General features: G+C 34.1%; 1 protein-coding gene across 1 annotated transcript; it reads left to right on the forward strand.

Moving 5' to 3' along the window:
• On the forward strand, nucleotides 1-20,867 carry CLUB (TRAPP II complex TRAPPC10/CLUB). The gene is made up of 21 exons (XM_047308334.2): nucleotides 1-345; nucleotides 818-1,047; nucleotides 5,287-5,468; nucleotides 6,035-6,218; nucleotides 6,370-6,460; nucleotides 6,636-6,796; nucleotides 8,949-9,038; nucleotides 9,167-9,328; nucleotides 9,556-9,617; nucleotides 9,781-9,871; nucleotides 11,228-11,391; nucleotides 11,512-11,722; nucleotides 11,920-12,465; nucleotides 12,576-12,788; nucleotides 13,015-13,396; nucleotides 13,471-13,561; nucleotides 13,698-13,782; nucleotides 15,301-15,490; nucleotides 16,577-16,869; nucleotides 20,149-20,239; nucleotides 20,363-20,867. Exons 1-21 carry the CDS (start codon nucleotides 282-284, stop codon nucleotides 20,542-20,544), a joined length of 3,765 nt encoding a protein of 1,254 aa, XP_047164290.1. The 5' UTR covers nucleotides 1-281; the 3' UTR covers nucleotides 20,545-20,867.
• The last annotated feature ends 224 nt before the right edge of the window (nucleotides 20,868-21,091 follow it).

Genomic DNA, 21,091 nt, shown 5'->3' on the forward strand with positions numbered 1-21,091 from the left:
TAATGATTCTCAGAAGCAAAGTGCAGTTAACATTTTCCCACGGAAGAAAATAAGCATACATAGAGTGACATGACGGCTGAGGCAACGGTCTGATGAAATGTGCGAACGGTGATGGTGTACACCGCGAAGCACTAGATCTGCGGGCCGTGACCTCTCCGAACTCCATACTCCAACTAGCTCTTCCAACTCAACACTCTCACTCACTGCAACACCGCACTCTCTTCTCTCTCTTTCTCCGTGATTTCATTTCCATGGATCTTTCCTGATTCTTCAGATCCACCATGGCCAACTTCCTCGCTCAGTTCCAGACAATAAAAAACGCCTCCGATCGCCTCGTCATTTCAGGTATTTCATGCTTTTTAACCGAAGATCCAATCTCCTCCGTTTTCTCTGCATTCGCTTGTGGTTTCCAAGCATTGTGCTATTCGCAATCACATCGAAACGCTCCGTTTCTTTCCGTTTTTATCTTTAAAGGAACTCTGTATCAGTTTTAGATCGTGGTGTAGGGTTTTAGTTGCCTTTCGCTGCAATTTATTGTTCTGCCTATGTTATATTAGCATTGTCAATAATTGTTGATTGTAATTATCGAACCTAGCAATAGTTCAATTTCAATGTATTGTGATGATCGTTTTAAGGTAAAGATGAGAGAGGTCCATTGTCAACTGCAAGAATAATCTCAACTGTTGTCGTTAGTGAATAGTCGCAGTGGAAGCAGAAACAGTAATAAACAATAGATGTAGTGTTATTGATCTGGATGTGTGCGTGAGCATTTGTGTGCATGTGACTTTATATTGATGCTTTGTCAATTGATTCTCAGTGGAGGATGTGAGTGACTTGTGGCCGACTGTCAAACCTGCTTTTGAGGGGCGTTTGCCGTTCAAACGGGCGACTTTGAATAACAAGACGCGGAACCCTGTCTTTGTTGACACATTGCCAGCCGAGTTCATATTAACTACTGATTCAAGACTACGCAGCCGGTTCCCTCAGGAGCAGTTTTTATTTTGGTTTCGAGAGCCTTATGCAACAGTTGTACTTGTCACCTGTGAGGTAACAAGAATTCCAGTTGTTTATATTGTTAAGGTTGCAGTACAAAATTGCATGTTTTAATAACATCTGAGGTTAGATGCAAAGAGGTTTTTGCTGTTACAGTAGAAAGAATAGAGTATTTTTGTTATTATTATAAATTAGAAGATGAAAAGGTTTTTGATGTTATAATATAGAGAGTAAATGGCTATTAATAGGGGGAAGAAAATATATTCGTGGTTACATGTTTTGATTCAATAAAATCATCAATCAGTTTTGCAAGCTAGATATATTTTTTAGTTCCTTTCAACTTAGCTAAGAGAGAATAGAGCATAACACAAAGGTGACCGACAAAATGATTTCAGCAAAAGTTCCTCACTTTGATGGTTTACTTATGATTATTAGAGTGAGTTGATGGAAAATCTTCCTCGTGCCAATGGTATAGGGAGCTTGGTTGAAACTAGTTTTGAGGAGTCCGATGAAGGGGTTGTGTTGATTGATGTAAAGTTGTAACAGTTGGGAAAATCTTTGAAGAAAATTCTTCAAAAATTGATGGAGAGATTCACCTATGTTGTGGTTTCGATTGAGGAGTCAAAGGAGAAAGAAAGAATATTGTTGACGAGCTTCAAAGCTCTCTGGTAGTTCATGAACAAAAGTTTAAAAGAAGTAGTGAAGATGGGGAACAAGCATAGGTTGAAAATAGTTGAGAAAGGGGAAGAGGAAGAGGAGCGAATAGGGGTCGAGGATGTGGACAATGAAGACAATATTTCTCAAAGGCCATGGTGGAGTATTTGAAGTGCCACAATTTGGGACATTTTCAATTTGGATGTCTCAAATAGAACAAAGAGTCAAATTACATTGAATTGGATGAAGAAGAGGAGGAGCTTCTTTTGATGGCTTTTGCAGAAGAAAATAAAACCAAAAGAAATGATGCGTGGTTTTTGAACCTTTGATGTTCTAATCATATGTGTGGAGACATAGGAGTGTTCTCTAACATGGTGGAAGAACATAAGCATTCTGTTAAGTGTGAAAATAACTCTCCAATGTCTGTGGTTGGAAAAGGCAATGTAAGATTGTCGATTAATGGAACTACTTTTCTTATCAAGATGTAATTTATGTTCCTATGTTTCTAAACAGCTTGTTGAGTATGAGGCAGTTGCAAGAAAAAGGTCTTGCCATTTCATAAAAAATGGAATATATAATCTCTATCATCGAAGCAAAGGATTGATTGCACATACGAACATGAGTACCAATCATATGCTTATTCTTCTCAATGAGAGCTCCAACAACAGTGCTCCTATTGAAGAATGTTTGGATACTTCCTCAAACTAACTTACCTTTTGGCATCAAAGGTATGGACACTTAAGCTATATGGGATTAAAGACACTACAAACAAAAAAGAATATGATGCATGGACTTCCTCAGCTGGAAGTCTTAAATGTTTCTTGTGGAGATTGTTTTGTCAATAAGCAACACCATAATCCTATTCCTAAGAATAGTGAATGGTGTGCTGACATTGAATCTCATACATGCATATAAGACCAGAAGACAATATCTTAGTACCTGTGCACATACCAAAGACAAAAAGAGTTCAAATTGATGATAAGAATTTTGACCCAAAGATAGAATTATAATTAGTAAGGATGTAGTGTTTGAGGAAGAAAAAAGTTTGAGATTGAGAATGAAATTATAAAAACAAATAGAAGAAAAATTGGTTTGGGGTGATGATGGCTAATAGTGAGGAAAGTGAGGGAGAGCATGGAAGGGAGAGTAACATTATGGTTTAGAGGAAGATGAAGATTTTAGTAATGCTAGTGAAGATAATGTGAGGGGTAGTGATGTTAATAATGAAAATTATATGAAGGGTAATAATGCTAATAATGAAGTAGAGAATTCACATGTAAATGCAATTGAAAGAAGAAGGAGGACACTAGCTTGGATGGAAGGATTGTGAGTGGTTTGGAGTTGAGTGAAGAAGCATAAACCTACATGGTACAAAACATTATGAGTGATGATCCAACTTTGTTTCTCGAAGTTGTGAATCATGATAAAAGGCTTTGGGATCTTTTTTCAAGAAGGGAGGAGAAGAAGACTTGCTTGCTTTCACAGATTTTAGGTGAAGATTCTGAAAGTACATTTGGTTATTTTTTGCTTGTTAAGCTCGGGAGCAGTGTCATGGATGTCTAAAATAAACCAAATGTTGCTCTTTCAACTACTAAAGCAGAGTTTATTGCTGCTGCTTGTGCATGTCAATCTATGTGGATGAGAAGAGTTTTTGAGAAATTTAAACCCTGCTCAAGAAGGTAGCACGAGCATCATGTGTGATAATAACTCAACCATTAAACTTTAAAAAAATCCAGTCATGCATGGAAAAAGCAAACATAACAGAGTGTGCTTCTACTTTTTAAGAGATCTTACAAAAGATGGAGAAGTGAGGTTGATGCATTGTGGGAACACAGGATCAGATTGTAGACTTAATGACTAAAGCCTTGAAACTTGAGACCTTTTCGAAGCTCAGGAAGGTAGGTGTTGGGCATGCTTGATTTGAATGAAATAAATGAATTGTATTGTAGTTACAGTTAGTTTAAGGGAGAGAATCAAGGGATTTGTGTTGTTACAGTAGAAAGAATAAGGTATTGCTTTTAGTTTACATTAGAAGATGAGAAATTTTTTTTGATGTTATAATAGAGGGAATAAATTGCTATTAATCAGAAGAAAAGATGTTTGTGGTTATATATTTTGAAGACTATATAGCAGCCATCTGGATTTAATGAAACTATCAATCAGTTTTGCAAGCTACATATATTTTTATTGTTCCTTTCAAGATGAGGGAGGTCCACTATGATTTTTACCACATTTTGCAGCTCTTTCTGTTACATTTTTGATTCATTTACTCCTTATGGATGCTTGATATATATATCTTAGGAAGTGTTTGGAAAAGCTTTTAAGAATCTTATTTGGTCTTCTGACCTTTGTAAAATTTATTTTTGGCTCATTTCAATAATCTTCATAAAAGTAAAGCTCATGATTAAGCCCTCATGTGACAACCTTTTATTTTATTAGTTCTTACAGTCTTTTAATTAAACACGTCCTTAGTGATGCTACATTTTGTGCAACTGAATTTGAGTGAAAAACCTTAAGTAACAGGTAAATAACATGCAAAGCATATTGATTCAATTCTTACCAAGTTGAAAGAAAGGTTTTTAATAGGTTAGTGAATAACAAATACTTGAAATACGTTTGATAAAACTGATTACATAGAAAGGTACTTTTATGTTTACTTTTGATAGTAAGAATTTACAATGACTTATGCCTTTCCTATTGGGAAAAAAAATCTGTTTTCAAATATAACATTTTGTCTGTTTTAGATACATTCTTGGGCTTATACTTAACTTTTGAGCTTTTAGTTAAGACGACGATTTGTCCAATCTGTTTTGGTTAAGATTTCTTACATGGTATGCAACCTTTTTAATTAGGGAGCTGACATTGGGTCCTAGTTAATCCTTTCTTGTAGTTATATTGCTTTTGCACAAGGTAATGTTGTGTGTATTCTTTGTCCAAGCTTCAATTTCCAATGAATTTAATGTGAAGTGATTTCGGAAAAACAACATTTTGGATTTGCACCTGACTTCTTTAGCTTCTATGGTTATAAATAAGTTGCATGACATCCTTTTTTATTTAAAATGTTCAGTCTTCAGATAGTTGCTACAATGAATCCATTTTAATTCATTGGATTTGACTAGGTTTATTTCTGCACGCATTTCCTGCTCACCATTTGTAACTTTTGTTTGCATTAAGATTGCATTTTAAATGTTATTTCTTGTTGGTTCTGTTGAATTAGCTTGATGACACCCTGATGTCCTGATGTGTTGCTAGTTTCCTTGATTCTTGTGAGAACAATCCTGATCACTTTTTACATGTTTTTTGAAGTTTTTTTGAATGTTGGAACAGACATTATTGTTAATCTGCTGATGAAATCCATTTAGGAGTTTTATTTCATAGGTTAATCTATTCTTGGTGTGTAACTATCATGTTGAATTAGCCTGATTGTGGTTAGTTTTCTTGCTTGTGTAAAACAATGCTGATGTTTTTTACATGTTTTTGGGAGTTCTTTGAATAGCAGTATATACTGATAATATAATGCAGAAATCCATTATAAGAGCTTAATTTCATGGTTTTAATAGGTTTTTGTTGTATAATTCTTTCAGTTATTGATTCAGTTGTGGATCTATTGTGTAGTTTAACTCTTACTTTTATTCCCAGGATCTAGATGAGTTCAAAACCATCCTTAAACCACGTTTGAAATTAATTGTCCAAAATGAAGAAAGGGAGTGGTTCGTTGTATTTGTATCAAAAGCTCATCCAGCTAATGATCAGGCAAACAAAATGGCGAAGAAAGTATATGCTAAACTTGAAGTTGAGTTTAATACCAAAAAAAGAGAAAGGTAACTTGACAAATTAGACTTGCAACAAGTGAGCTCTTCCCTTCTCCAATGGAAGTTTGAATGTTTTGTTGATAGTTTGCTGATATTCTTTACAACTCAATATGTTTTATCAACTTTTTAGCATATATTACAGAATATGATCAACACATAGGAATTTAAACTATTTAATTGTTTACTGTTTTGGTTAGTATGAACTTGATGTGTCGATATAGAAAGCAAAAGGGGTGCTTGGAATTTAGCTTCAAGGTTCACTCTTATAGTTTCTTTCAATAGGATTATTTGATCAATACTTTTTCTTCTTTCTTTCATAAATAAATATTATGGAATCATCTGTTTACATTACACATGCAAGTGGTCGAGAATTTTGATGATAGAGTTAGGAAAAAACACAGCGATAGTTACCAAACGAAGTAATAACAATTGAGAAAGATAAAAGATTTGTTATTCAAGTTTATGTTTAATATTTAGTTTAATTGCATCAATGACAACTTAATTCCTTCCCTTTTTATTGACAATCTTATTTCCTTCTCATTTGTTGCTTTTAACATGGTTTCTTCCTCATCTAGATGTTGCAAATATGACATGCATTTTCCTGAAGCAAACTTTTGGGAGGATCTAGAATCAAAGATAATGGAATGCATCAGAAATACCCTGGATAGACGTGTACAATTTTATGAGGATGAGATAAGAAAGCTCAGTGAACAGCGCCTCATGCCAGTCTGGAACTTCTGCAACTTTTTTATTCTAAAGGTTAATGCTATTTTGATGAATTATACTTAAAAGTGCAATAAATGATTTTGACGTATGAAAGTCCAATCTTTGTTGTTCTTTATAAATTACCCCTTTCTACTATTTCGGGGAGCTTTTGGGATCTTTTAATAAATTTGTATTCTGTGCTCAGGAAAGCTTGGCTTTTATGTTTGAAATGGCTCACCTTCATGATGATGCGTTACGAGAATATGATGAGCTGGAACTCTGCTATCTTGAAACAGGTGCTTGATGCTTAGTTTCTTTCTCTGTTGTTGTTGTTGCCAAATAAAGTTGATGTTTTTAGATTGACAATTTTGTGCTTTATAAACCCCCTTCACGGGAACATTAAATCTTGTGTCTAACAGATAGTCTCTTGTGAACAATGAAAATTGATTCAAATGACTGAAATGAATGCAGTTAACATGACTGGAAAGCAGAGAGATTTTGGAGGGGCTGATCATGGTGATGATCAGGCAACATTGCTTAATCCAATAAATAAACCATTGACACAGATGGTTCAAGAGGACACGTTTAGGGAGTTTGAATTCAGACAGTATCTATTTGCATGTCAATCAAAGGTTTGCCCTGGCCAGAACACTTATATAATGCTAAATATGTTAGCAGCTTTGTGGTAAAACAAATTTAGGTTGATTTTGCCCTAATGTCTTCTTTGATGCTTGTAAGCTGAGCTGCTTCTTTGCTTGTATTATTTTTTATATTATATAATTTAAGATCATGGTTCTCAAAATTGGACCGCTGGTCATACTGAAAATCAGTCCCTCGTCTAGTTCGGTTGTGGTGCACAACTGGTAATGTACAGAACCAGTGAACCAGTCAAACTAGTAAAAAACCGGTTCAACAAAGATAATAATAATTACAATTTTAACTTTTTTCTTGGAGTTTAAATGTGATACATATTTATTTAAACTTTTTATGCATTATAAATTGTAAGAACCTATAAATTTAAGTTTTATTTAGTTTTGAGCAAGATAAAATTATGATATTATATATTTTTTTTACATCGTTTAGTGTGTTTTTAATTATTAAAATAATTTTATTAGTATTGGTTCGACCCATCGATTGAACCATTACACCTTGAACTAGTACCTTAACTGGTTTAATGACCAATTTGGTTTTGAAAACAGTGTTTAAGATGCAATTTATAGATCAGACTGAATTTTAACTTTTGCATTCATTTAAAATAAATATAAAAAATTTGCATGCAAACACGAAAAATTGGTAGTTTAAAAGATAATATGCTGCTTAAAAGCCATTTATTTTTTTAACTATAATATTCCTTTTGTTCCTCTCGTATGCCAGTATATGGACCTCTGCGTAATCACTGGAGGCATTTGATTGTTCAAGTGCTTTAAATAAATGTTGAGACTGAGCAGCCTGCAACCGTCTTTTATAGAAAGCTGGGATGTTTATTTTCGTTATTAATTGTTTCACATGCAATTTACTGTCAAAATCCAAAGAATATACTTGTAAATCCTGCTCAAAGTTTATAATTTTGTTTTCTTTAAGTGCATCATGAAGTTAATTCTGTTATTTAGTAATAATTGCACAAATCTTTGATTAACAAATATTAATACTATAATTACATATGTATTGTTGTAAATTACATATTAATAAAGACGTTTCACATTCCAAGTTGCCTGGATTCATTGTCACTTGGAGAATAGAGTTAGAATTGTTAGCCTAATTATTCTTTCAAGTAAATTGCATCTTGTATTTATTTTTCCTATTGTCCCAAATATATACATATTTGTACAAGTGCTGGATAACAAACCTTCTTTTCTGTTTCATATTGATCCTCTTGAACATTACAAAGACTTTATTAGTTAAATATCATAGCATTTGCTAAAGATCTAGAATACCTCACCTCATACATTCTAAAGTGTGCATTTCTTTTAAATTTAGAAAAATATGTCAAATGGTTCAAAAGTCTTGTGTTTTCATGTTAGTCATATGATTTGATTACATTTGTTAAGAAATTAATGAGTGGTTTGATAGTGGCCTGATAGTAGATGCAATAATAGACCCAACAAACATCAAACTTCACTGGGAAAGACCCTAACCTATGGGTTTGATATCATGTTAAAAAATGGAGTTTAAGTTTAACTCAATCTTACAAAATCAGCTTGTAAGGTGAGCTTTGCATTTATATATATATATATATATATATATATATATATATATATATATATATATATATATATATATATATATATATATATATATATATATATATATATATATTAAAAATTGGTCTTATCTTTAACCGATGTAGGAATTCCAACAATGTTAAATAAGGAGATATGATATGATATGACTGGGAAATATCTTACCAAATATTTCTTGTTATTAGATGTTGACTTTATTTTCTTAATATTGTATATCTCTTCTTTATAAATAAGGATATTCATGTATGTACACAACACAAAAAAATTCATTATTCCCTGTTTCTTTTCAACATGGTGTTTGTGCAGTACCATTCTCTATGACCTGATTTGTCACTAATCCATTTAACAATTCTTAAAGTTGGATCTATTTGGTCTTTGTCACTGATTTAGAGATGTTTGTGCTCCAAAATTTGTAATGTTCAAAGCCTTTTTATCGACTATCTGTTTGTGTTGTCTTTTTGACATTTTGTGTTCAGGTACTATATTGCAAGTAACCATCCTTTAACTGAACTATGTGGCTTACTAAATTACTGTCATTTTGCAGCTCTTATTCAAGCTAAATCGTCCCATTGAGGCTGCAACACGAGGCTATTCATTCATAATAAGCTTCTCTAAGTCCTTGTCCTTGCATGAGGTATTTGATTTACTGTTTTTGATCAGATGCTCTCTCTTCACGTGTCTATATTACTGTATTATTCCTGTTCGAGTTGTATAATTTTTTCGTTTCTCCCATTTTGACTTCATTATGATATTTCTTCTCAGCGGATTCTGCCGTTTTGTATGCGTGAAGTCTGGGTAGCAACTGCTTGCATGTCTTTAATTAAAGCAACCACTTCAAATTATACTGATGGAGATGTGGCGCCTGACATAGAGAAGGAGTTTTTTCGTCTTCTGGGTGACCTATACTCTCTGGCTAGAGTTAAGGTAGGATTCTCATGAAGTTGGTAAATAGACTGGATATCTATTTTGTTTTGATCCACTCTTCAAATGAAACAACTCCAATGACAAAAATGCACCATTTAGAAATGGAGTTGAATCAACGGCATCTTTTTTATCCTCGTTTTCTCTGCCACGTTGATTATCAACTACATTGTTATTGTGTTCCATACCATTGTTAACAAGAATTGCTCTCTAAATGTATGTCTTGGCAGTTCTTGAGGCTTGCCTATTTAATTGGGTATGGAACTGATATAGAAAGAAGTCCTGTCAACAGGTAAATTTTTTTGTGATTGAAGTCTAACATTTTCTTTTGCATTTTCTTAATCAGATCATGCTGTATTCCTTTCATTAACCGTGTAGTGCATGATTAGTTACATCGCAGTTGGTATAGTGTTCCCTGTTTCTGGTTTAATAGTTGTTTCTTTCCCTTTGTGCAGTGCTTCCCTCAGCTTGCTACCATGGCCAAAGCCAGCTGTTTGGCCTTCAGTTCCTGCTGACTCATCCGTAGAGGTGCTTGAGAAAGAAAAGGTATTGTAGTCAAAATGATGGGAATGACTTCACAATTTACCAGATTTTGTCACCCAACAGAGAGTATAATTAACAAAAATTGTTCACCCCTTGACATTTCACTAATATATCAACTGGTGTGGACAGAGTATGAAAAAGGATCTTAATTAGGAATTTGTCTCCCCTGACCCCAGTACCTGTGTGGTGCAGAGTTCCATGTGTATAAAATAGAGGAGGGCTGTATGATGCAGCCAATAGCCAACATAAAAGTTTTTAGAATCTTCACATCGAAGTTGATGTGAATCATACAAAGTAATTTTTAGCAGTCATGATATTTTTTTCTAAACTGGTCTGTCCGGCCTCCATCTGTCAACAATTCACATGTTATTGGAATTGAAATATATTGCCCTATGAGCCCACATATTTTGCACCAGCCGAAGGCACCAATGAACAATATATGGCTATGCTTTTCATACAACTGTTTCAAACCCATTTTTTTTTTGTAAACATGTTTACTTAATTTTTGGTTCAAGGCGTTTTGTCATTTCTTTTATTCCTGTATTATAAATTGAAAATATGTTTTTAGCTAGAAGTAGAAAAAATTGCTTGTCTTTCATGGGAACTGAATTTACTGTGGCATGATAGAGAAAATATTCTACCCAAATGGTTACACTACCGTCTCTCATTTCCCTTGTAATGCAGACTCACAATATTTTACTAAAGTTGCTATGCCAGTTTTGTTATAGTCTATAATCCCTCTTGTCGGAACTCCCACATCGACTAGACATAAGGCTAATTTAGAATATATAAGTGGGTGTAAACCTCATCTTATAAGCTGATTTTGTGAGATTGAGTTAGGCTTAAAGTCCACTTCTTAACATGATATCAGAGCTGAGTTAGAACCTATCCTAGAGAGATTTGATATTTGTTGGACATATTGTTCCACCTGTTATTAAGCCGCTATCGGACCATCCATTAGTGTCTATTTCCACGCACGAGATGTATATACTTCGGCGTGAGGGAGATGTGTTGGAAGTCCCACATCGACGAGAGATAAGGTCAATTTAGAGTATATAAGTAGGTGCAAACCTCATATTACAAGTTAGTTTTGTGAGATTGAGTTAGGCTTAAAATCCACTTCTTAACATCTCTCCTTCTGCCCTTACCCTAGTTGGAGCATCCTAACGATTTCTTGTAGAATTAGAATCTCACATGAAATAATGAGAACAAATTTACATATGAAATGGGTTGAGTTGAGTTTATGCTGTATGTTTTATTATTATTCCATTATTATTACTATTATTATTATTATTATTTGTTTCCTAAGATTTATACCCATCATATTTTACCTTAAATAATATGATTATATATTTGTAGCTTATTCTCCAAACAACTTCCAGAACCAAGCACTTTGGTATCCAGAGGAAACCCCTGCCCCTTGAACCTACTGTTCTTCTGCGAGAGGCCAACAGGCGCAGGGCTTCACTTTCGGCTGGAAATGTGTCTGAAATGTTTGATAGTCGTCAGGGTCCAATGGATGGGTAATAAAATGCAATATATTTTGCTACAAATGGATTCTTTTTTCATGACTTGACCAGAAATCCTATATTTTTCTTATTACAATTCGGGTTTTTTTATCAATCTGATTTGTATGCTGACAGATCAGGTTTCGATGCATCCACAAGAATGTCACCACACAAAGCACCTCCAAATTCCATGACACGTACAAATTCTTCACCAGGAAACTTCGATAGTTCAATTGACCGACCAATGAGGCTTGCTGAGATTTTCATTGCAGCTGAGCATGCTTTGAAGCAAACCATTTCTAGTCCAGAACTGTGGAGATCGTTATCATCATCTGAGGAATTTGAGGTATCGTCTTAGTGTGATGCATAGTACAAGCTCAATGAAATTACTTTCCAAGATCCCTCTTTGATAGTTTCTAATAATTTATCCACATCTCTGATTGTGTTTTACATTTTCCTCCTATCGAATGCTCCTTGAATACTTGTAAACATGTTTGTTAATACTTTACCTCTTTGAATAATATGTATCTTGGTTGTGGGCAGAAAAAATATTTAGAGCTAACTAAAGGTGCTGCTGACAATTACCATCGTTCCTGGTGGAAAAGACATGGTGTTGTCCTTGATGGTGAGATAGCAGCTGTCGCTTTTAAGCATGGGAATTTTGATCGAGCTGCAGAGTCATATGAAAAGGTTTGTGCACTGTATGCTGGTGAAGGATGGCAGGATTTGTTGGCTGAGGTTCTTCCCAATTTAGCCGAGTGTCAGAAGATGATCAATGATCAAGCTGGCTACTTACTATCTTGTGTGAGGTTACTCTCTCTTGATGAAGGATTGTTTTTGACCAAGGAGCGCCAAGCCTTTCAATCAGAAGTCATTCGTCTTGCTCATAGTGAAATGAAGGACCCTATACATCTTGATGTATCGTCATTAATAACATTTTCTGGAAACCCTGGTCCTCCTTTGGAGTTATGTGATAGAGATCCCGGTATCCTTTCTGTAACTGTATGGAGTGGGTTTCCAGACGATATAACTCTTAATTCAATCACTCTTACATTAAATGCAACATATAATACTGATGACGGTGTAAAGGTAGGTATTTGTTGTTAGGAGCTATTTTACTCTTTTCAACTATAGTATGAGAAGTATATAGCTTTTAATTATTTCTTCTCTGATTAACTCAATTATTTAAATTGTTTTAGGCTTTGAAAAGTTCTACACCTATTGTGTTACACCCTGGTCGGAATACTATTACCTTAGATCTACCACCTCAGAAACCAGGATCTTATGTTCTTGGAGTTCTCACTGGACAGATTGGAGATTTAAGGTTTAGATCTCACAGTTTTTCAAAAGTTGGTCCTGCAGATAGTGATGATTTTATGAGTTATGAAAAGCCAGCTAAACCCATTTTGAAGGTAGACTTTTAGCAAGATGAAAAAAGTAATGCAGTGTGACATTTTCTATTCTTATTAATTTACTTCCTTCCTGTTCTCCTCTTAATCAGTACATAACCTGAACTTAAATTGATGTTGTATAGGTTTCTGGTAATTACAATCTACCATTTGTTTTCAGTAGTGCTCTTTATCTTTTTGGTGACAAAAAAAAGTTAATTACCTAATAATTCCTTTTTGTTCTTTTTAGGTTTTCAAACCTAGAGCTCTTGTTGATCTTGATGCTGCTGTTTCATCTGCTTTGTTGATAAATGAACACCAATGGGTTGGAATTTTAGTTCGACCTGTTAAATACTCCCTCAAAGCTGCTGTCTTGCATATCGATACTGGTCCAGGGTTGGAGATTAAAGAGTCACATGTAATTGAGATGGAAAGCTATGCTGGTGTATCACAGAATAAAGATGACCAGCTGCAAAATGACTGTGCTCAATTAAATTCTGATAAAAATTTTGAACGCTTGACACTTAATGATGGCAAAATAGAATTTCCGAATTGGGCAAGTGACAATCCTTCTATTCTTTGGGTTCTGGTACGTGCCATCAGTGACACACTTAGCAGAGGATCTTCTTCAGGTTAATATGGTGACAAGTTTTGATGGCTCCATACATTCTCTTTTAAATGTACTGATTTTGTTTTCTCTTTCCAGCCACAACAAGGAGAGAGAGTATTGTAGATGGAATGAGAACAATAGCTCTGAAACTTGAATTTGGAGCATTCCACAATCAGATATTTGAAAGGTTTTTCCATTTCCCTTCACCCTTATGTTTGAATCAACATGATATATCATACATCCGTTGAATTTTGCATGTCATGGGTATGACTTTTAGATACTCTGCCACTGGTTGCTTAATAGTCTCTTACCTTGATATCCAGGACCCTAGCAGTTCATTTTACAGATCCTTTCTATGTGAGGACACGTGTTACTGATAAATGCAATGACGGCACCCTGCTTCTGCAGGTATGGATATTTATTTTCATAATTATGTAATTGCGCTTGATTTTGAACGATATGCTGATAAAAAAAAATACCATTAACAATCATGAATTAAAAAGATAACGGAATCAAAGCATAGAATATTGTCCCTTTCATAGTTTTTTGTGCCAAAAAGTGGAAATAATAAATCCATTGCCTATTTTTGATTTGGACTAACTTTGATTGCTACCTGCAGAGAGAAAAAAATGAAAGATAGATTGAATATGTAAATCTCAAGGTCATGATGCTTAATATGACCTTATTTGGAATATGTAAATCTCAAGGTGTTTTCATATTACTTAGCCATCATAAAAGAATGTGTACTTTCAGCTATTTTTTTTTTTTTTTTGCAAATAGCTGTTAAATGCTTATGTATGTACCTTCTCCTAACAAATTAAGCTTTTAATACAGTTGGTTAATGACATGATATCAGAGAGTCTACGTCCAAGTTGTCTGAAAACTAATCATTGTTGTTTCCATTTTCTAATAAGAAATTGAATTTGAGCACAATGTTGAAGACCTGTGTTTTGTGCACAATTCAAGCCCAAAGGGCTCTTGCATGGCATGGTATGTTAATTATGTCATTATTAAACCATTCATGGATCTTTACCTAACTTAGGGGAAGGTATCATATTATATTCCCAGGAATCACATTTCCAAAAGTATTGTAATTAGGAATGTTATTTTTAGGTATATATAAAAACATGGGTTACATTTTTATATTTCAAGGAATTCCTTAATAATTTTAAAAAATTTAAATAAAATTAAAGCAAAAATGAATGCTACAGGTGTGTTAAAAATAACTTCCAGTAGGGAGCTTTCCCACTCCTCTCCATGGGAATGAAATTGTAGAAAAACACAGTAAAAATAAATTACTACTTTCCCAGGAACAAACAATCTTGGGAATAAGTTTTCAATAGTTATAACGAACATGGGAATATTACATTTCTGGGATTGAACTTTTAATTCGTGAAACATACACACTCTTATGCTTTTGGAATGGTTGATTTATGACAAGTGTAGGAGTTCTGTAAGGTCAGTGACAAGGTTTGCATCTCATTATAAGATGCTTCAATCAAACCATTGTTGATTTGTTATTAAAACCATTTGGTGCTCCACCAAACAAGTTAAATTTTGGAATGATTGGATTGACATGTTATCACACCCTCCATAACCTTCCTGTATTATTCTAAATAAAATTTCTGACGAAGTTGTTGTAGACTTGAGCACTGTCCATGTTTCAACTCCAAAGCTTTCTTGCATGAGGGGATATGTTATATATAAATCATTCATTTGCCTTCCCAAATTTCTTAAGCTTTTGAGTGGTCTATTCTTTATGACTTCATTCAACTGCTAATATTATGAGCTTTCTACTTGTATGAAGATTCCTATATATCTGTACAGAAATATAACAATAATATTTGCTCATGTAACCACTAAAATTCTGAGTTTATAGTATTATTTTTCATTGATAAAGTATGCAAATTTTCACATGACTTCCAGATAATACTTCACTCAGAAGTAAAGGCTACACTAACTGTATATGATGCTTGGCTTGATCTTCAAGATGGATTTGTTCATACTGGACAAACTGAGGGTAGAGCTAATTCAAGTTTCTTCCCGCTAGTCATATCTCCCACTTCCAAAGCAGGAATTTTGTTTAGTATCTGCCTAGACAAAACAAATGCAGAAGGTAATTTAATTTCGTTGGGGAGGTCACTGAAATGATGTTATTGTTGCTTTTAATATTTTTACACCAAACTATTTTGATAAATGCACTGATTAATCACCGCAGAATTTGGAAACTGTAATCCCACCCATTTTCAGAGGTTTCTGATTGGTTGGCTTGTTCTATTTCAAGTTTAATAATTTGTGGCCAATTGCAGCAGTCAATTACTCAACTAATTTTTTTTTGAAATTCTATATTGGTCTTTCTTAACAGGCAACAAATGTGTTTGAGGACTTTGTTCTTGTATCTTTCACATGTAGTCTTTGTTAAACACTAAAATATTATTTGGTTCGAGGGAAATGGCAAGGAGTTTCTTTTGAAAATTCCTTGTTTGGTTCAATTTTTAAGAGGGGAGAGGAAGTCAAAAAACCCCCTCTCCTAATCTTATTCTTTTCTCTCCTCCAATATCGGGGGCATTTGGAGGGGAGGTGATTTGAAATATTTCTAGTGTATTGACAAAAGTAACTTTATTTATCTTTTGAAATCCAGTTATAACGGTATGAAGGTATTCTTAAAATATCTTCCCTCCACTTGTGAGCCAAACAAGAAAAGGACTACCTCCAATCCTCTCCTCCTCAACCAAATATGCATCTAATTAAAACCTCTCCTCTCCGTTCCTCAACCAAATATGTACCTAATTAAAACCTCTCCCCTCCTTTCTGTTATCCTCCCCTCCCATCCGTCAAACCAAGCAAACTCTAATGGTTTGATTTGTAGTGTTTGTTAGTTCTGCAGGCACAATTGATTAGTGATTTTGATTATATTACTACCTTACTGTTCATATTTTTATTTTATTATGTTTTTCCTTGTGTGGTTTTACTCATTAAGCATAGGTGGCTTGTCAATAGAATGTTATGCTATGGATACATTAAAGCATTATGACATTCTTTATTTTTCTGAGGTCTTGACATGTTCAAAATTTTCAAGCTGACTGATATTTGGATTTACCTGTTTTTAAAATTCTTGTCCCAATAAGAGTACTTGTGGAAATTATTATAGTTTGATTTATGCAGTTAATAAGCTGATTTGATTTTTCAAAACTAAATGCAGAAGCCAGGAAGCAACCAGAAAGCATATTAAATATCAAATACGGAATTTCTGGTAGTAGAACAATTGGGGCTCACCCTCCTGTCATGAATGAATCTACTGGAGTTGATGATGCCAGACAAGAGTTAATATTCAGGAGTGCAATTACTTTGCAAAGGCCTGTGCTTGATCCTTGCCTAGCTGTTGGTTTTCTTCCTCTCCCTTCAGATGGCCTGAGAGTTGGACAACTAGTTAAGATGCAATGGAGAGTGGAAAGGTTAAAGGATTTGGATGACGAAGGAGTTTCTAAACATAATGTAAGTTCAAATAAACGGAGAACAATTTTGATAACATTTCAATTCTACATTTTTATGGTGTTCTATTTCTCTGGTGCTGGGATTTCAAATAGCCAACAACTTATTTATGTGTTTTTACGTTTGGTGTCACTGCTAAATGAAGATACAGACACTACTTATTTGTGTATTTGATATTTTTTGCACCATCTAGGTACCTTAATTTTGGGAACAAATTGAGACAGGACACAAAATTCTCCAAATTATCAGAAAATAATTTCTCTCTTATTCAGTCTCATTGCATACATCTTGGGACCTTAATTTTGGGAACAAATTGAGACAGGAAAGAAAGTTCTCCAAATTATAAGAAAATAATCTCTCTTATTCGGTACCAGTATATATATATATATATATATATATATATATATATATATATATATATATATATATATTCACACACACACACACATACATTGATTACATAATTTAGGAGACAAGCACAACTTATCTTTGGAAACAAATCCTTGAGATTATGGGATTGATATGCTAGTAATAAAACCAAGATACAACCAATATACAGAATTAAAACCAATAGGAATAAGATCTGAAGCTTCCTAAAGTATCTTTGACAGAATAAAATCTAAAACTTCCTAAAATGTCTCGACACTCCTTCTCAAGCTAGTGAATAAGTGTTCTCCATTTCCGGCTTGGATGTAATTTTCTCAAAGTTACTGCTACTCAGCCCTTGGTATATGTCTGCAAGCTTTCCTTGAGTAGACACATATCGGGTGCAAATCAATCTACCATCAAGCTTTTCTTTGATAGAATGTTTGTCTACTTCAATGTATTTAGTTTATCATATTGTACAAGGTTATGAGTTATGCTCATTGCAGATTTATTGTCACAATATAATCTCATAGGTTCATCCCACTTTATCCTCAAATCTTCTAGTATAATCTTCAGCCATAACAATTCAAATTCCTTGCGTCATTGCTCAAAATTCTACTTTGACACTAGATCTAGCTACTACACTTCGATTTTTACTCTTCTAAGTTACTAGGTTTTTACCAAGGAAAGTGCAATATCTATTAGTTGAACTCCTATCCATAATTGAACCTGCATAATCAGCATCATTATATGTCGTAAGACTGACATTCTTGTTTTATTTTTTGAACAAAATTCCTCTTTTTGGTATCCTTTAAATACCAAGCAATTCTAAGAGCAGCTTGAAAATGTGCTTCCTTTGGTTTATGCATAAATTGATTGACTAGACTAATAGCAAAAGCAAAATCTGATCTAATGTGAGACAGATAAATAAGTCTCCCCACAAGTCTTTGGTACATTTCTTTATCTATAATATCATCATCCTTTGCACTTCCCAACTTTGTATTTGGATCAATAGGTGTACTTGCTGGTTTGTGAGTTGTTTTACCTATATCCTATAGCTAGTTAGTAATGTATTTTTGCTGAGGTATGAAGATCCCTTTCTTGGAATGGGCTACCTCAATTCCCATTTCCAGTAACAATGATATCATCCACATAGACCAATAGAAGTATTACTCCCCTTGAATTAGAATTCTTGACAATTAAATTGTGGTTCCCTTGGTTTTGTTTGTTTTTAAGGCCCATCCTAACATTGGTAAATCTTTCAAACCATTGTTTAGTTGACTGTTTCTACCTGTATAGTGTTTTTCTCACCTTGCAAATTGTGTTGACCTTAATCTACCGTATATACCGAGGTGGTAACTCCATGCATATTTCTTCTTCAAAATCCCCATATAGGAATCTATTCTTAGTTGCAATCATGATTTGTTGCCAAAGACAAAATTACTCTGATCGTGTTCATGGAGTAGTCTTCATCCCATGACTTGAATTTAGGATCAACTTCAGCAGGAGCATCATTGGTTAAATGGCTAGTCTTTCCTTTTCCTTTCAAAATGGTCTTAATGAGTTGAAACCATTTTAGATAACTTTTTTTATTTGGCTTGTAGAAATAAAAAAAGAGAGGCATAGGTTGAATTCGTAATGTGTATTAAGTACACCGCGTTATGGATTTACAAATAGGAAAATAAAAAGAGATGGCTTAAGCCCATTATATCTAACACTCTCTCTCAATCTGGTGTATATAAATCGTATGTATCAAATTTGTTACAAATATAATCAATTTTAGGTTCTCATAATGATTTAGTAAACACATATGCTAGTTGATCGGTAGACTTAACAAGCAGTCTTGATTTTTCTAGATACAATCTTTTCTAGAATAAAATGATAATTAACCTTAATATGTTAGGTTCTTTCATGAAAGATGAGATTTAAGCTAATAGGAAAAACAAGTTGACTGTCACATATAAGTGTCATTTTAGTGACTTCTGAAAATTGCAATTATTTAAGTAATCGTTTAAGTCAAATAAACTCACAAGTAGACGAGGTTATAACTCTGTTTCTTTTGCACTAAATCTTGCTACTATATTTTGTTTCTTGCTCTTCACCAATGAAGATAATCGATAGACTGAATGAACTTTGTAATTCTCCTACATTATGAGGCTTGTTTCCATTTTCCATTTCAACCATTATGATTATGATCAGAGGCGCAACAATGAAGGCTACAATAGAGACCAAGGAGGCACAACAAGAAAGTTTGTAACTAGCTTGATGGTGGGGCAGCAGTGAAGGCTGCAATAGGGACCACAGAGGTGCAACAAGGTTGCGCATTAGGGTTTACACTACAATAAAGGCTGCGTCTTAGGGTTTACACAACAATAAAGGCTACAATTAAACTATACGATAAGAGGCTCCCAAGGATGATATCATCTCAAAATTAGAAAAAAATAATTTCTCTTATTCGGTCTCATTACATACATCTTCTATACACACACACACATTGATTGGATAATTTTGGAAACAAGCATAGTCTATTCTAGGAAACAAATCCATGAGATTGTGGGATTGATATGCTAGTACTAAAACCAAGATGCAACCAATATATTTATTTTTATCAAGAAAAACTCCCTTAATTGGTTCCTTCCATGATATTCTCTCCAATCTTCCCAATGTAGTAATATATTTCACCTCTTCCCATTACTCTATCAACAATTTTTTCCCTTCATCCTTTCCTCCCACTAAGCATGCATGGTTATTCTTATAGAATGATGTCAAGATGCTGTATGCTTTTATTTGGAGAAACCGGAGAGGTAACTTTGGTTAAATATATGGTGTCTGAATTTGGATAAATACTGAGATTATTGGGCGATCTTCAACTCTTAATGGATTCTGTTTGATGCCATTTGTATTTAATTTTGACAGGATGAGTTGCTATATGAAGTAAAGGCAAATTCTGGAAATTGGATGATAGCCGGGAGGAAAAGAGGATACGCATCTCTGTCCACAGAACAAGGTACTTGAATCCATTGACTGTTTAGAAAATTATTGTTTTCAGTAACAGATATTTTCCAGTGTTGAATGACTTGCGATGTGCTATGCCTTTGTTGATATATGGATTTCGTTCTGGTCATGACAGGCGCAAGAATTATTATCTCAGTATTATGCATGCCACTGGTGGCTGGTTATGTTCGCCCTCCCCTACTAGGGTTGCCAGATGTTGACGAGGCAAATATAAGCTGCAAGCCTGCTGGACCACATCTGGTTTGTGTTTTGCCTCCGCCTCTCAGTTCTTCATTCTGCATTCCAGTTAATTCATGAGTTTTCACTATCCGATACTCAAGTCTGATTGAGTGTGTTCTATAGGAGTTTAGGATGTTTGAGAAATTTTTATTTCCGTAAAGTAGGAAGTGTAACTTTGTGCCTGGTAATTCCATTGCATGAAAAAATCTCTATAGTTGGATTTGTGTTGCCTTTAGCCTCCATGCAGTTTCCAAAGTTTGAGCAGCAGCAACCCTGGCGCATGTATAGTAGAATTTTGTGCTCTTGTACGATAGACAGATACACGGATCATAACATTCTTTTGTCTCATTATTATACATAAAATTATAAAAGTTGGTAGGAACCACCATATTCAATTTGCATCATTTTGCTTCCTTAGAATCGAACATTTTCCTGATTCCCTCCATCCCCTAAATTTCTCCCATCTCATTAATCAATTAGCATATAATTAAATTTGTTTCATCCCATTGAACTAATTGAACATACTATGCTTGCATGATTGCTTCATGATGGGTTCTCTGTTTTTCAATATCATGTCACTGATTTAACATCAATATTACTTGTATAATATATGTGAAATTTTAGA

This window comes from Vigna umbellata, chromosome 6 (genome assembly GCF_029865625.1).
Source record: "Vigna umbellata cultivar VRB3 chromosome 6, Vumbellata_1.0, whole genome shotgun sequence".
Taxonomy (NCBI): domain Eukaryota; kingdom Viridiplantae; phylum Streptophyta; class Magnoliopsida; order Fabales; family Fabaceae; genus Vigna; species Vigna umbellata.

Bases quoted from the DNA above. Each gene is read 5' to 3' on its own strand.
- CLUB (XM_047308334.2), top strand. From the start codon at position 282: ATGGCCAACTTCCTCGCTCAGTTCCAGACAATAAAAAACGCCTCCGAT. The intron at 9,329-9,555 runs GTAGGATTCTCA...ATGTCTTGGCAG, and splicing joins ACTCTCTGGCTAGAGTTAAG to TTCTTGAGGCTTGCCTATTT. The intron at 11,723-11,919 runs GTATCGTCTTAG...GGTTGTGGGCAG, and splicing joins CATCATCTGAGGAATTTGAG to AAAAAATATTTAGAGCTAAC.